Below are 17,933 nucleotides of genomic sequence, written 5' to 3'. Positions count from 1 at the left end.
ATTTTGCAAACATCCATAGGGCTACCCGTCAGCCTCTGATGCTCCAGAGAAAATAGCCCCAACCTATTCACCATCTTCCTATAGTTCAAACTCTCCAACCCTGGCAACACCCTTGTAAATCTTGCTGAACCCTTCTGAACTGCTCTCTCACCCTGCACATGCTCTCCCTACTGCTGCGCGATTCCTCCCACTCCCTATCTCTGTGCACCTCATGGCCCTCCCTCGTGCAGTGAGGGAGGAGGGTGGCACAGTGAGAGAGAGCGAGGGGTAGAAAGCACAGGCTTAGGGAGAGAAAGAGAAGGTGTGGGCGCAGTCAGTGGGGGGGGAGAGAGAGGAGGAGAGGATGCGGTCAGAGGGAGAGCAGTTGGAGCGGGCGTGGTTGGGGGGAGACAGGAGAGGGTGCCGTCAGAGGAAGAGAGTCTGGGGAGAGGGCATAGTCAGACGGGGAGACAGAAGGAAAGGGCGTGGTCATATGGAAGATCGAAGGAGAATACGCGGTTGGACGGAAAGAGGGGAGCGGGTGCGGTCAGACGGGGAGAGAGCAGGAGGGGGCGCGGTCAGACGGGGAGAGTGAGAGAAGGGGTAGGCATGGTCAGAGGGAAAGAAGAGAGGGTGGGCTCAGGGAGAGATAGCAAGAAGGTGAGGGTGCGGTCAGAGGGTGAGGGAGGGGGGAAGGAAATGGCGCAGCCAGAGGGAGTGAGTGTGAAGAAGGCATGGTCAGAGAGCGAGAGAGCGAAAGAAAAGAGAGAGGAGAGGTTGCAGTGAGTGACTGAGGGAGAGGAGGGGGCCCAGTCACAGGGAGAGGGTCAGAGGGAGGGAGAGAGAAGAGAGGGTGGGGTCAGACAGGGGCTTGAGGAGGGCGGGGTCAGAGGAGGAGAGACGGGAGAGGGCACGTTCAAAGGGACAGCAAGAGAGGAGGAGAGGATGGGGTCAGGGAGGGAGTGAGAGGAGACCATGCGGCGGGAGGGAGTGAGAGGAGACGGTGTGGCAAGAGGGAAGGAGAGGACACTGTCAGAGGGAGGGGGCGTGGAGAGAGAGGAGAGGATGTGGTCAGGGGGAGAGAGAGGAGACGGTGCAGTCAGAGGGAGAAGAGACCACAGTCAAGGAAAGGGAGAAAAAGGAGAGATGGAAGGAGAAGGCCCAGCCAGAGAGCTGGGGGGAGAGAGAGAAGGAAAGGGTGTGCTAAGGGAGAAAGAGAGGCGAGAGTGCAGTCGGAAGCAGAGAGGGGAGAGGGCTCGGTCAGAGGGGAGGGAGTGAGGGAGGAGAGGGTGTGGTCAGAAGGGGGTGAGAGAGGGAGGAGAGGGCACGGTCGTGGGGGGCATGAGGGAGGAGAGGGTGCGTTCGAGGTGGGGGCAGAATGGGAGGAGAGCGCATAGTCAGAGGAGAGGAGAGGGAGCGGTCAGTGGAATAGGGAGAGAGAGGAGAGGGTGAGGTTGCGGGGGAGAGGGAGGGAGGGAGGAGCCGCATTGCTTCTCTCCCTCCCCCTCACTCCTCCCCCCTCCACTGTCTCCATCACTTCTCCAACCCCTGCCCTGCGCACCCACTATCTCCCTTTCTCTGCGCGCACACACGTGAGAACGCTTGGTGATCTTCAGTCATTGCCCGCTCGGTCCCCGATGAGCTGGTATGACTTTGTTGGAAAACTTACTGGAACAATAGATGAGGTAACTACTTACCCGTTCCAATGTCATAATGTCCCATGAACAACCTCTTGGCAAAGACAAATTCCATAACAGATTGTCTCACATGCAGTGTTTCTCCAGTTCCAGAGATAATAACACAAAGAGAATATTCTGCAGAGAGAGATGAATGGCAGCTTTCACAACCAATTTCAAAACCCCAATGACTGAAAGCTAAACTAAAACTCTGGTTCTATGGGATCCTGACTCTTAACTATTCATGCTATTTGTTATGTTTTGACCTTAAATGCCCCTTTTTAAGAAAAAAACCCATTAAGATCCAAAGATGGCTTTTATTTTTGTAAACCGTTACCCTTTTTGCTTCTAGTACGCTATGGTACATATACATTTCATTGAATGTCTGCACGCTTCGAGTCAATGCTCACAGTCCATTTCAGTTGGTTTCTTCCACCACTGAACTTTGTCTGCCTTTGTCAAATTCGTGACAGTGTGTTGGCAATTACGTTGTCTCATCCTGCCATGTGAATAATTTTCAAAATAAACAGCTGTAACATAAATTTCATCTAAATAGTCCAGTATTTTTATTTTTAAATTTTTCCAAAAGTGTTAAGGTGTTACGAGCAATATATACAATTGTCTCACATACTTAACTGGCAACATAAATGTTGAAATGTTACAAAGTCAACACCAAAGTCAAAGACTCTTCTGAATTGTGGAATATTTCTGTTGATGAATATTCAACTTTGAAAAAATGCCCAGAAGGTCTTTCTATCTTGCCATCTTGCAAGAGTACAGTAGCGACACCCATGTCACTTGCATTGATAGCCACCTTGAATGACTTTCCATAATTAGAAATGGTTTACATTGGGGTGGTGGTTAACACCGTTTTCAGGCTGCCAGATGCCTTCTGACATTCTTTTGCCCACTGAAAATTTCTGCACTTCTTAAAGTCAGTTAGTGGAGTAGCCACACTGCTAAGATTTGGTAAAATTTCCAATTAAAAACCACTCTGTCATAGAAATCGTAGTACTTCCCTCTTCTTCAATGGTATGGGAAACTCGACAATAACCTTTTTAATATCCCGTTGGGTTGTCTGTCTATGACCAGTGACGAGGCCTAGGATCATGACTTGGGTATTTGCGAGCGAAGTCTTAGCCAGATTTATTACCAAACCCACTTTCTGAAATTGCTAGAACGGTTCTGATGTATGCTCCAAATATTCCTTCCACGTGCGATTTAAAAATCACCCAGATCGTCAATATACACCAATTTGGGATTATCCATTGTGTGGCTTTATTTGTTAGACTCTGAACTGTGGCTGGTTCATCTTTTCTGCCAAATGGCATTACTTGAAACTGGTAAAGTCCATTCGGTGTCACGAATGCCGAAAATTTCCTTCCTCCTCTCTGATAAATGTAGCTACCAGGTACTAAGGAATAGTTAGAAAAATAAGTTGCTCATTCCACTTCCTCAACACTGCTATGGAATAGGATACAAATGTGATTTCATAATGATATTGACATTGCAGTAGTTGACACACAAACATTGGGTACCATCTGGTTTCTGCACTATCCCTATAGGTGAGCTCCATTCACTGCAACTCACTTCAATTATATTGTCTTTAAGCAGGCTTTCAATCTCCCTGAACCTGTGCCAATTTTAGAGGGTTAAGTCTATAACAATGTTGTTGGCAAGAGTCCCTGATTTTGTTACGAACCAGACTAAACCCTCTCAAAATATCAAAGAGATAGCCAAGGCCCTTACTTTATCTTGTTTACAGGCAAGTGTAGGGCGCTGCATTTGAGATGGGATTTGATTGGCCAAACTATTAGGCTTTAAGCAAAATACACTTTTTAATTCATAAACTGGTTAAAATACAAACAAAAGAAAGAAGAATTGGTATGACTATTGGAAAACTTAACAGAATATAGATTATTTATCTATTAAACAGAGACTATTCCATTATGGGAGCATCCGAAAAACGCACCCTTGGCAAAGGCAAATTCAGTAAAATAGATTGTCTCAAATGGTGTTTCTCCAATCCAGGGGGAAATAACACCAAGAGAACATTCTGGCAGAGAAAGATGTATGACAGCTTTCACAACCAACTTCAAAACCTCCAACAACTGAAAACTAAGTTAAAACCATGGTATGATAGGAGCCTGACCACTCAATCCTGCTTCTTCTGTTGTTCTAACTTCTTTCAAAAAAAAACCAAGGCCTTCACATTTCCTAGAGTCACCTGATTTATTCTTCTAGATGTCAGTTTCACAATAAGATCAACCCTTTTTTGACACCACTTATTCCCGGTAGCTTACTGCACCGCAACGATAAAATGGTACCAGCAAAGCAAACTTTGTCTATCGTCTTTAGTGCATGCAGTGTCATGTCCTAGTCATTAACTATCATCCCAAACGTTCCAAATGAGATACCACAAATTCATTTGTCATTTCTAATTTTGAAGGCTTTGTTTTTAATGTAACATATGCATACATATGTCCACAGGCGTGTTACATATTTAGTTTTCATTAAACCTGTTTTAAAACATAAGCTATCTTGACCTCAGAACATTTTTTACAAGTTAGCCTGTGTTCACATTAACTTGAGCCATAAAAAAAAATAAAATAAGCCTTGCTTATTAAAATGACATTCAGAAACTATTTAAAAACTAATTGCAAACATATTATAATTCCTCACTGGCTTCATCAAGTCCAAAATTGTTTATTAATAGTTGTAAAATTCTACAATACTGTCAAAGCTTAATGACTCTTAAATGGAGTAATTTTTGAATTTCTAATGTTTGTAACTTTCAACCTTCAAGAAAATCATAATTTATCTGTATGTTTAGAGAAAGATTGGAGTGAAATTGTGAAAGGCACAAATGTTCCTGTGGTAGACCAGGATCAGGCACAAGGAGATTCCAGCAGCGTGTGTCTGAAATTGAAAATGGACAATGCTGCTAATACCAGGATGTGATAATAAATTAGAGGATGAAGTTGCACAAATGTGTGTGCACATGCACATGCGCATGCACATACACAACTTCAACAGAGCTCAAAAGTTCAAACTTCAATTCTTGGAGACTGTTCACAATCAGTAAGGGTTGGCAATCCTAGCGTCAGCACAATACATAACCACACTTGCTTGTATGATTGTGGAGCTTCCTTTAGGTATTTATATTTCCCCTTTTTGAATTTTCTCAAATTGTTGTACACTAGCTTCCACATATCAAGCAAGGTAGCTGGCTGATTGTGGTTTAATGGACTTTTTTGTTTCCTGGAGATGTAGCAGTTTTTTTTGCCTGATTTTTATGAAATTCACAAACTAATCAGTTACATTGTCCAATGATTTAATACATGAATGTGTCATCTGCAATACCGTTTTAGCCACTTCAGTCATGAATTGTCCAGTCATTGCCACATTTCTTTTCCTCAGTCAATGTGGTGTTAGCTAAGATTATTTTTAAAAATGTTAAGTTTAATTCTTGTATTTCTGGTTGTACGAAGAAAATGTTTCACAAAGTACTTAGTATATAAAATGCTGTGTTTTATACTATGTATAACTTGCCTTTTTTCATTGATACATTGAGTTGTCTTCTACGTAACAGGTAACTAGTATATCTAACTTACAGTTAGATTCTAGGTTTTTGGTGATGCTAAAAGCATACTAATAAGAACAATTAACTATTTTGATTTATTTCCTCTTCCTCTGTAACTGTGGCAATTTTTAGCCTTGAATTATTGATTTTTGTCCTTGCCTTGTGAGTTCTTAATTAGTAAACAGAAATAGTTATTTTTACACTTTTTTGATATAATTTTGACATGTTAAAATGTATGATGGTACTTTTGCAAATGTGCTGCTTCCTTGCCATATCCAAAATCAAACTTCAAATGATTAGTATCTCTAAAAGTAGGAATATTTATGAATTCTATACCTATTGTATCTTCTCCCCCCATGCCTTAAACCTATGTCATCTAGTTTTGGATCTCCTTACCCTTAGAAAAAGACGTTAGGCAGTAAATTCTTTCTTGGGTAATTGGATAATTAAGGCACACTTCGCATGAAAGAGGTTGCAGTTCTTAATTATGAAGCTTTTCAGCATTGAAATTAAATACTATGGTAGGTTTCATGCTATGCAAGTCCAACTTTTAAGTTCATTGTAGTCTTTACTAACGAATGAAACCGCTTTGCCGATCGAACATCGTCTTTGGGCAGGTAAATAATACCACTTCGGTATGAAATTTCTCTTGATTAGCTTAAATGAGCTAAATCAGAATTGTGGGGACTACCTTCGCTTCTGTCACCACCGGCTTAATGATTCCCAAGTTAAGATTTTATTCGCTTTAAATCTGAAACTTTTGCATAAACTAGTAACCAGACTGATACATGCCAAAACTCATTTGTCACTAGCAAAAGAGAAGGGACATTCATCCCATCAGTTGATTTTTAATTGGCCTGAACAAACTGAAAGCAGAAACAATCATTTGTAAACCACAGCACAATCTAATCCAGCGACAATTTTATCCTTCTTAATCTTAGTTATATTGAAGCATTGGCGTTTGCTTTTCCGGTTCTCTTACAGTGCTTGAAGACCAGCAGAATCCTCGACTAATCAAAAATCTTCTTCAGGACTTGGGTTCTGCCCTCTGCATCTTAATCCGTGAGGTGGGAAGGTGTGTCCTTGTTGGGAACGTTAACATCTGGGTTTGCCGTATGGAAACTATTCTGAACTGGCAACACCAGTTAAATAATCTGCAAATTACCCGGGTGAGATGACTAACCTTGTATTTTTATTGATTACTTACTTGTTTTAGTTTTGACTTTCCTGTTGATCAGATCTATGAATCTGTTTTGTTAATAGTTGATCTGAGTGTTGTATTACCTTGAATTCATGGCTTATCTCTTTAACCTGGTCACCACACTTGAGTTGCTTCTGGACAAGTTAAGTGTACTCCTGTGTTTGTGTACATTTTGCAAGCCTGAGACTTGAGGCTTGCTATCATGAATTGTTTTTTGAGCATCTGCTGGATGATAGTCCAATATGTTCAACATCATTTGGCAGTACAACTCGAAGCAGAGAAACAATTGGGAATCATCCCAGAAAGCCTGGAAAACCTGTGACATAACTGCCTGTGAAGAAGCTGACTGGCCCTTCTGTTCGGCCTTGTGCCAGGCTGGATCAACCAGCCATACATGTAGACTGGATCTGGGTTCTTTGCTCACTAAGCTTTCATTTTTGTGTTTGGTGACAAAGCCTGGATGAGTTTGCAAGGCCTCATTTTGAAGAGAGGTGAGAAGTAGAAAATATTTGTAGAAGTATCATTTTAAGGGGAGAGTTAGGAGATCTGGGTGTGAGTCTGGTGTTCACCAAAGGATTGATGATTAATGGGAGGAAGTCCAACTCCCTGAAAAGGAGCATCTGGTTAAAAGCTTCATTCACTGTGATAAATCTTGAGCACGACCTCCTCTGGAGAGACTCAAACCTTTCCACAAATTTCTCAATGGCTACAGCTAGTATCTTATGATTGTCATTTGCATTTTGGGCACAAAATTTTAGAATAATTTTACATGTCGAGTCTGATGCTTTGCATACATTTTGGATAACAAATGTTTTTAGTTGAAAGGCAGGATTATGCTATTAGGGTATCAGGTTTGCCTGTTCCCTTTGGACCTTATCATGTAATTTGTCTTTTTTTTGTGCTGATTGTACTGAAACTAAGTTTTCTATGAAGTTTGAGCTGTTCTGCAAGTTGATCATATTGTGGTTACCATTCAGCTTTTGCTAATTCAGATTAGTGCAAAATGTTTGGAACATATGGCATTATTGTTTGCCAGCTCCTGCAGTCAGTTGTGAGATGATCCTAGTAGCTGAAAAATATATTATTTGCTTGCATGTCTCATTTCTTGTTCATTTAATTTGCTTGCCATTCCTGTTTGCTGTACAAAGTGATGTTCAGTAATGCTGAATCGTCCACATAAGTGACACAGCCTGAGTAGCATAGCTACGCTCATGACAGAGGAGTATTTTTAAGGATATCTCCACTGATGGTGTGTCCTGCTGTTAATCACACAAAATATGTCAAGATTTGCAAGAACAAACATAACAGAAACGACAGGGCAGTGTTCATTAAACGAGATGGGAATTTGGTGGGTGACCAAGAAGATTAAACACACTTGTTCTGATGATGAGCACAAATCGCACCATATTGTTGAATGAAAGCCACAGGCACTGGTGCAATAGCACCACCCACAGTGGGCAGTTTCTTGGTCGGGTGAATTGACACTTACCTTTTAGTTGGCCACAAATTTTATCTCTGTTAATCTTGAAGCTAGTGGCTAGAGAACCATGCCTATTCTGTTCTCAATGAGCAGCATCATATCAGCACTTGAGGCATTTTATTCCTGTGAGTTCAAGGAACTACAACACGTTGTGTACTGATTTGGGATTTGAATGTCTGGTGTATGTGTGCAGTCATGAAAGGGAGAGATGCAATCCTTAACGAGCCCTGATGGAAGAAGGTAAGGTCTGAAGGACTGAAACTTCCTACTTTCTTGTTTGGAATTGTTGAGGGGGTGGGATTAGTTGTCTGTCATGACAAGGCAGTTGTTAAAAAAAAAACTTGCTGAATGGGAGGTGACTAAAGAATGCCAATATACATAAATATCCTGGACAATGGATAATTTTGTCATGTATCTGTATGTTTAGATTTGCCATTCAGCTCGCACATGCATACGTAATGAGCTGGTAAAATCACATGAGAAACCTCAACCTGCCCCCAGGCAGATGTGGGCTCTGGACTTGGATTCCATAATGGAAGATACCATGCCTTGTCACAGGCAGATCATTTTGTCTTTGGCTGCACTTCTCCTGCAAATGGCACCAAGAATGGAGGAATGGGAGGCTAACGTCTTTCTAACATTCATTCTGCCTGCTTCTGGTTTACAGGTGGATCTGGGGATAAGCAGGCAATCTGCTGTCTGGCTGCAGGTTAATCAAATGCACATTTAGGTATGTTTTACACTAGCTGGACAGTTGTTCCGGTATAAATTTGAGCTATGCATAGGGACACTTGGGGATTCACATCATTAGCATACTTCAAAGGAATTGCAAGTGAAATTGAACTTTCCTCTTGGGCAATTTCTCTATGACCGAAACCCTCCCAAAATTTTTCTTAAATTGGAAACTTCAGATGGCTCCTGAAATTAAGTAGTATAGCTACACAGGAAAAATATTTAAATATACGATGTAACTTCTGAGTAATTATTAAACTGACCCTATCCTTAACTTGTACATACACCCTCAGCACCATCTCCATACCATTTACCTATCTAGTATTCTTCCTGCCCTACCCTTGCTGCACACTAACATCGAGCTCACCTCGCTCAGTTACTCTTTGACAGAAGCTGTCAAAATTGTTTAAATTTCAAAATACCGCAGCTGACTTGTGAAAAAGGAGCATGGGTTGCCTTCCTTTGAGAGTTTTGTGCTATGAAAAATCTGTCAGAATGGAAGTATAGCTCTGCATTTCTCTTGGAGATCTGAGTTGAATCTCCTCTCAGATATACAGCACTCCATTCTTACTTTAAAAGATGGGCTAAAGTGGCAACCTGCATGAAATATCTACTGGCTTTCTGTTTTTCCTTTTCTGATGTTTTTGTTTCCATTGCTCATTCATAGAGGCTCGTTTGGTGGGCATCAGGTAGCCTTACATGTAAAAGGAGGTAGAAAGGGATTTTAAAAGTATTTTTATATGATGTGGGTATTACTGGAGAAGCCAGTATTTATTGCTCACCATAATTGTCCTTGAAGATGATGGGTGAGCTACTTTCTTATACTTATTCAAAAACAGAAATTGCTGGCAGAACTTAGCCGGTCTGGCCATATCACTGGCAGTTCTGATGAAGAGTCACCAGACTTGAAACGTTAATTCTGCTTTCTTCTCGCAAATGCTGCCAGACCTGTTGAGTTTGGCCAGCAGTTTCTGTTTTTGTTTCAGACCTCCAGCTTCACAGTTCTTTGCAAAATATTTGAGAAATAAAACTGTCTTGCGTGATACTGATCCAGATTTAGTGATGGGGAAGGATTTTTTTTTAAAAATGTGTAATATATTATCAGGATGGTGTGCAGCCTTGGGAAGCTTTCTGATGACGTTTCCTTGAATCTGTTGCCTTGTTGCTGTAAGTGTAAGAGGTTACAGTTGGAAGGTGCTATTAAAGAAACTTTAGAATATTGTAATGCACTTGCAAATCGTGCTCTCTGCAATCACGTAGCAAAGGTGGTGCAGGGAGTTAATGTTGAAGGTGATAGATGAGGTGTCAAGTAGTCAGCTGTTTTGTCCAGGATGATGTTGAGCTTGTGTTGCAGTCATCCAAGCTAGTGGAGCTTATTCCATCACACTCCAGTGCTTTGCAGATGGTGGGCAAGTTGGGACGTAACGCATTTGCTACCAAATTCCCAACCTTTGAGATGCATTCTCTGTATGGCTGGTTCAATTCAGGTTCTCTTCAATCATCATTATCCGGAATATCAATTGAGGAAGATCCAGATGATATTCTCTGGAACAAGTAGTTCGACTCTCTCTTTCTTTACTGAAGATTATCGGACACGTTCTGGTCCGGTGACCCTTCCTCAGAACTGATGGTGGCTGGGAAAACGTCACTTTATATGCAGAAAATGGGGAGGTGGGTGAGGTCGGAAGTAAATGATAGGATAGAGCCCAAAGAAGGAGAAAGACAGTTGGACAGACAAAGGGTTTTGTAACGATCAAGCTGGGAGGATGAATAGTTGTTAATGGAGATTATTAGTGACTAACAACAGTGGGTGTGTAATGGCAGGCTATGTGATAACAGGGCCTGGTGTGTGGTGTAGGGGGCTGGGACATGGGAGAGTTTAGGCCCTAAAATTATCGAACTCAATATTGAGTCCAGAGGGCTGTAGGGTCCCCAAGCAGAAAATAAGGTGTTGCTCTTCCAGCCGGCGTTGGGCTTCACTAGAACACTGCAGCGAGCCAGAGACAGCGATGTTGGCCAGGGAACAGGGTGGTGTATTGAAATGGCAGGCAACAGGTACTACAGCGTCTTTTTTGTGAGCAGAACGTAGATGTTCTGTGAAGCGGTCACCAAGCCTACACTTCATTTTCCCCAATGTAGAGGAGATCACATTGTGAGCAGGGAATGCAGTAGACTAGATTCTGGGAAGTGCAGGTGAAGTGTTGCTTCACCTGGAAGGTATGTTTGGGCCCTTGGATACTGGTGATGGAGGAGGTAAATGGGCAGGTGTTGCACCTTCACCGGTTACAGGGGAAGGTGCTGTAGGGCTGTAGGGGGATGAAGGAAGTGTAGACCAGGGTGTCCTGGAGGGAACGGTCCCTGCGGAAGATGGACAAGGGAGGGGAGGGAAGTATGTGACTGGTGGTGGCATCCTGTTGGAGGTGGCAAAAATGGCATCTGATAATCTTCTGGATGTGGGTGCTGGTGGGGCAACACCTCATTTTCCACTTGGGGACCTTACAGCTGCTGAGCTTTTTTTTTAGCAATTTTGTTTTTGTTCCTGATTTACAGCATCCGCAGTTCTTTTGGTTTTTATTGTGTTATGCAAATGTTACTTGCCACTTATTAACCCAAACTTGACTATCGTTCAGATCTTGCTGCATTTGACATATGCTGCTTCAATATTTGAGGAGCTATAAATTGAACTGAACACTACAGTTATCAGTGAACTTTACACTTTTTTGACCTTTACGATAGTGGTGAAGTCATTGATAAAGCCTTTGAAAATACTTGGATGTAGTACCTTGAGAAATCCCTGGAACTGGGATGGTTGGCCTTCAATAATCCAATAAATATGATCCAGACAGTGAAAATTTTTTAAAAAATCCATTCATTACTATTTCATTAGGGTTTCTTAATGTCACACACAATTAGATGCTGTCTTGATATCAGGTGTACTTAGTTTTTACCTCTGGAATTAAACACCTTTTTTTGTCTATATTTGGCCAAGAGCTGTAATGATGTCTGGAGCAGTGTGCCCTGGGAAAGTATTTGCGTGTAAGTGCTACCTGATAAGAGCACTGTCGTGAGAACAGCAAAGGTTGTTGGACAAGGCATCCCTCTCCAATTTTCCATTTCTGATAGATGCCAATGATTTAACTGTAGAAATAAATTGGTACAGTAGGTTCCGGAGCACAAGGTCTTCAGCCCTTGGCTATTCTCAAGTCCCATAACCTTTTATTGTACTCAATACCTTGATGAGGACCATGCATTTCCAAATCTGCTTGTGAGATGGAGCTGGTGTGTTTTCCGTCATTATGATTTAAATGCGGCAGTTCAACAAATGACCTCCAGTTATAAGTGATGTCATGTGCTATAGTTCTGGAACATTATTAAAGCCCCAGTGTATATTGCTTTCTCCCTTTTTGGAAAAACCTAATGGCAGTAAATTTTGTTTTTCTTTGCGTTTACAGCAAATGAATAAAGGAGCAACATTGAGTGACCTTCCACTTCACATGCAGAACAGCATCCTCTATAAGTTTTCTGATGGTCTGGATATTGTCAGTTTAGGTCAGGTGACTTCTACTCTGCACATGCTCAGTGAAGATAGACATCTGTGGAAAAAACTTTGCCAGTACCATTTTGCAGAAACACAGGTAAATCAATCAGATGAAGCTACAAACAACCTAACAAAATGTAGAAAATCCATCAAAGACCTAATACTGTACATAAGTATGTATTTTGTTTTTAAAATGCAGCTTTGCTCCTTGAATATGTATGAAAAATGAGACTAGTAAAAGCTAAGTGACATAGAGTCACTATTTCAGTATTTTGCAAGAGTACATTGCCTCTGTATTTTGGATTATTGCTATTATCAGCGTGAGTGTTGGATTTCATTGGGGCACTTTGCAGTCAGAACTATAGCTGTCTTCTGTCGTCTGACTCCTCCAGTTACATCCACTTGACACTATTCATGGTAGGAACTTTCATATATTCCTTGTCCCTGTGGTCATGTCAAAAATGTAGGTTTTTTTTTCCTCCCTTATGGTGCATTAATATGTCTACCCATTTGACAGTAGTGATACTAGTTCAAAACTGAAAGATTTGACGTTGCCCATTCACTTTTTTTAAAATGGTGTTGGGGGTGTCCATGCCTTTTTTATGGGCTATTAACCATTAATCTTTGTTAGATATCTAACCTAGAACCATCTGTACTGAATCTATTGTATGTGTGCAAGGGAATCATAGTTCTTCATATAGTAAGATTTGAGAATACTTGCCGAGATATTTAATTCATTGTAAAATTGTGAACAGAATGCAAAGTAAAGAAACATGAAAAACGATTGTGAATGCTACTTTGAACTCCGATGTTCAAAATTACTCTTGATCTTTTTATTTTTAATAGAAAGTTAGACCTTCACTTTCCTGAGATTAGGGGAGTCCAAAACTTGAGAGCATAGGTTTAAGGCGAAACAGGAAATATTTAAAGGGGACCTAAGGGACAACTTCTCCATGCAGAGTGTGGTACATGAATGGAATAAGCTGCCAGAGGAAGTGGTGGAAGCTGGTATAATTCCGGCATTTTAATAGGTATCTAGATGGGAACAAGAATACAAAGCGTTTAGAGGTATATAGGTCAAATGCTGGAAAATGGGACTGGATTAATCTCGGATATCTGGTCAGCATGGATGAGTTGGACCGAAGGGTCTGCTTCTGTGCTGTACAATTCTCTGACTCCATAACTGAAAATTAAATTCCATTCTCCCTCCATGTTAGAACCTAAGTTCTCAAATTGTGACTGTATTGTGAACTTTGATCACACTGTCATGTATTTTAGATTACTTTGTCAATCACCTTGATTCACTGAACTTTGGTTGTCATGCTATGTGGCATTGGGAACAGTTTCTCAGTGTCTACTCTGTTCAGACCCCTTATTGTTTTGAACATCTCTATCAAGTCTTCTCTCAACCTTCTCTAAAGGAAATGGCCCCACCTCTCCATCAATTCATGTAACTGAAATCCCTTATTCCTCTAGATGTTTGCATAAATCGTTTCTTCTTCCTTTCTAGAACCTTTAATAATGGCTCAGTTTCAGCTGAACCAGTGTTTTATAAAAGTTCTCATAACTTTCTTGCATCTGTACTCTATGCTTCTATTTATAAAGCCAAAGATTCCTCCATATCTTCTGAACCTTTGCCACCTTCAGCTATTTGTCGTCCCATACTTCCAGGTCCTTTTTGTAGAATTTTATTAACATGTTTAATGTTGCCTGTCCTCTTCTTCCAAACAAGAAGTATCAAGTTGCAATTCTGTGTATTAAATTTCATTCTGCCACCCGGCCACCCATTCAAAAGTCCATTCCTAGTCCTTTTGAAATCTGTTTCTATCCTCAGTGTCCACTATTTCCAAATTTTACATCTGTAAATTTTGTAAGTGTGCCCTCTACACTTAAGCCTAGGCTGTTAAAATAGATCAGGTAAAAAGAGGTGGACCGAATATCAACCCCTGAGAATCCCAAATATCTTGTCTCCAGTTAAACCATTGCAAATTTCCATCAAAATCTAAAATCAAAGCTTAGCTGTTTCTGCCTATATGAGGGTTCTTGTAATAGTGGCAGTGCCCCTACCTTTGAGTTAGAAGACCCGGGTTCAATTTCCAGATGTCTATCCGAACACATCTGAACAGGTTGTTTTGAAACAATTATACCTTGTGCCAGTCCAAAAATAGACTTTAACACCACTGTTTGTTTCTTGCAATTTGGTGTAACAATTTATAATGTTTAAAAGATACTTGTGATTGATTTAGATATTAATTATTGTCATGAAGATTGAGTGCAACCAGTATGGTGGGCTTTTGTAAGTTGCTTTAAGTTGGTATATAATACAGTAGCTGTACAGCAAAAACATATGACCGTGATAAGTAACAATGGGTACTAGTCCAGATCAGGTAAGGTGTTGACTTCTCAAGTCCTTCAGCAATTTTTGCAGGAAGAGTCAAGAGTTCTGTCCCACCTGTATCACTGGGCTGTCCCAAGTCTCTCTCTTTAATCTGGTGTCCACACTTCTTTTAAAGCATAGATACATTGAAAAGACTTTAATGGTCCTATAAAGATTTACTTTATTTCAAAATATCCAGTGAAGTTTTAAGATCTTTGTCTAACTTTTGGAATTAAAATTATGCCTTTGCCATTCACCTGTTGTTAGCTTCCTTAGCTTTATATTTACTTTCTGGCTCTGTCTCTTTTATTTAATCTTTTCCTTATTGCATTTGTCTGATCAATATTATCCTGCTAACAACATTCCATTTAAGCATCAATGTGACTCACAAGTTTCATTTATTTATATATATTCCTGCCTAAGACCGTTGTTAAGGCCTGTTAATAAGTAGTTCATAATAACCACCCATTCAGCTGATGTTCTTTCTTCCTTTTAAGAGTGTTGAAAAATTGTGTTCTCTAAAATATTTTCTATTCTATTTTCACACACTAATTAACTCCTGCACTTAAAATATCCTAATTAAAACAAAGGTTAAAGTATAAGCCCAGAGTCACTTTGTGCTATAGTTGCTCTTCCACTATTGCAAGGGATCTTATCTGTTTGATTCAGAGATAGTGGGAACTGCCGACGCTGGAGAATCTGAGATAACAAGCTGTAGAGCTGGATGAACACAGCAGGCCAGGCAGCATCAGAGGAGCAGGAAGGGTCTTGACCGAAAACATCAGCTTTCCTCCTCTCCTGCTGCTTGGCCTGCTGTGTTCATCCAGCTCTATTCCTTGTTATCTTGAGTTTCATTTCAACCTAGCCATCATTACGAAGACTAATTATTCACCAGCTGTTTTTTTCATGTAAATGAAACCTTAACTAATAAAACAAAACTTGGAGCATTAACCTTGCCACTGATCATTTTCTTTCATGGGCTTCAATTTTGCCGACAAACCTGTTGCATGGCACTTTATCCATCACCTTCTGAAAGTCCATTTACACCACGTCCGCTCCATTTCTTTCAATATTCTTATCTCATCAATAAGTAACTTCTTAAGATTTTTTTTAAGCATAAAGTTACGTCAAAATTTATATCTAACATCCTTTGCAGTTCTGCAGACACCTGATTCTGACTGAGAATGGTTGTGTTGACTGGAAACTTATGTATTTCACACTACAAAAATATTGTCCAGAAAAGGAGCAATATGGTGACGCCCTACAGTTCTGTCGTCATTGCAGTATTTTGTTCTGGAAGGTAATTTTAATTTCAGTATTAAGTTCACCTGAAAATCATCTTTATGTTTAATGGTGTTTCTAATGCTTAAAAAATCTGTACATTTGTCATTTTGAGTAACATTAACAGACCAATAAACAGCATTCTGCATGCCTAAAGTTCTCTCTGTCTCCCTCTCTTCCCCAATCTCTCCTCTCCCCCCCCCCCCACCCCAACATACACACAGTTGATGTGACTCTATGCATAATTCTCGCTGTTTTTTTTGCATGAATTTCAAACATTGAATTTTGGTCAATTTGTCAAATGTTCATTGCCCAGAAGTAGAGAAAATAGTTAAATCTTATACACATTTTAGGACTTGCTTTGACATGGCTATTTTTGTGGAGGTTTCATGCTCTTACGTATACAGATATTTCAGGAGTAGTTGAGAGCGTACCAAAACAAGCACAGAGGGATGAAATGAAGAAGGAACATTGTAACCTGCATAGAATGTGTATCTGGGATACTGTGTACATGTCTTGGGATAAATTTAGAGTGGCTGTTGTTCAGGTAAAGTTAGAATTTTTTTTAATGGCTAGTGTTTTTTTGAAGTTAGTTTCACAACTAACTGAACAGTTAAATATGCTTTCTGAAAGAAAATAAAATCCAGTTCTTCGACAAGGGAAACGGCAAGAAGTTGTGATCATGTTGTTAGGATAAAATTGAATTCTACAGGCAGAATGATCTAGGGAAAAGATGTAAAGTAGCTGCAAAGGTAATGGTCTCTCTATTACTTCCCATGTACGAACCGGAAGATGATGATGGTGAGCACCTGGCATAAAAGAGGTCCGTCAATGAAGTCTTCAGGTTCTTGGGACAAGAGACATTTTGGTTATTAAAGAAACAAAAACAGCTGAACAGAGCGAACACCTTTAGCTTCTCCACAGTGACACCTAGTGGTACTGGGTGGATTTAGATGGCACCAGGACCCAGCAGCAAAGACCTGATGCAGAGAAAACAATGAAGAACAAATTGCAACAGAACAACAAATAACGGAACAAAAACAGAAAATGAATAGACAAAAAGTAGTTAAGATTGTGTTAAAATGCATGCATATTAATACAAGGAGTATTACACAAGGTGGTTGAACTGCAGACCCAAGTTTCAATGTAAAGCCATTATGTGAGGGCCAAGAGTTGTGGTTTCGACTTGGATGAATGAGAACTCAAAATTCCTACTAGAAATAAATTATGGAAGGATAAAGTATTTCAAAATAGTGGAAAAGGACACAAAAGTCAGATAATACTCAACATTTTGGGACCCAATTTCAGTGATTTTTGCAGAGGAAACTAGAGCAGATCGAGTTATAGAGCTGTACAGCCTGGAAGCAGATCCATCAGTCCAACTCGTCTATGCCTACCAGATATCCTAAATTAATCTAGTCCCATTTGCCAGCATTTGGCCCACATTCTTCTAAACCCTTCCTTTTCATAAATGCATCATGATGCCTTTCAAATGTTGTAATTGTACCAGCCTCCACCACTTTCTCTGGCAGTTCATTTCATTTGTACACCACCCTCTGTGTAAAATAGTTGCCCCTTAGGTCCTTTTTTAAATATTTTTCCTCTCATCTTAAACCTATGCCCTCTGGTATAGACTGAAACAGACTGGAAAGCAGTAAATAAGCTTTCTTTTATATAAGTGCACTAGACCTAGGTGGAGGTTTAAAACATGCCTGTAGTACATAGTGAGTGTAATAGAAATCAGAAGGACTAAGACTGACTGATCAGTAACCACATGGCAGATATAGTTTATTATAGATTTTGCTCTTTGGAAGAACATAAATATTGCAAAACAGTTGAATCTAATGGTTTCTACATTGATGGAATAGAGGCCTTGGTGCATATTTACTAATCTTTGAAGGTGACAGGGTAAGTTGAAAATGCAGGTAAGAAAGCTAATGCTATACTTGGTGCCATAACTATAGACATTGAGAATAGAAAGAAGAAAGTGGTGCAAAAAATTTACACAGTCTTCTGGCTAAAGTCCAAACAGAATCATGTACAGTTCTGACCTCCACTCTTGTTTTAAGAGAGAATGCCAGGGTCC

The 17,933-nt window shown here is 40.3% G+C and overlaps 1 protein-coding gene across 4 annotated transcripts in view; it reads left to right on the top strand.

Moving 5' to 3' along the window:
* The window catches only part of fbxo25 (F-box protein 25), a 48,035-nt gene that overhangs the window by 18,977 nt on the left and 11,125 nt on the right, over positions 1 to 17,933 (top strand). For all 4 annotated transcript variants that reach the window (XM_048531847.2, XM_048531846.2, XM_048531845.2 and 1 more), the window contains 3 exons: positions 6,223 to 6,407; positions 12,104 to 12,286; positions 15,723 to 15,866. In XM_048531847.2, the coding sequence (XP_048387804.1) occupies positions 6,223 to 6,407; positions 12,104 to 12,286; positions 15,723 to 15,866 (512 nt within the window). The remainder of the gene's footprint in view (positions 1 to 6,222; positions 6,408 to 12,103; positions 12,287 to 15,722; positions 15,867 to 17,933) is intronic.

Source organism: Stegostoma tigrinum, chromosome 4, assembly GCF_030684315.1.
Source record: "Stegostoma tigrinum isolate sSteTig4 chromosome 4, sSteTig4.hap1, whole genome shotgun sequence".
Taxonomy (NCBI): Eukaryota; Metazoa; Chordata; class Chondrichthyes; order Orectolobiformes; family Stegostomatidae; genus Stegostoma; species Stegostoma tigrinum.
Note: the sequence above shows the minus strand (reverse complement) of the source record. Positions and strands in the feature narration are given on the sequence as shown.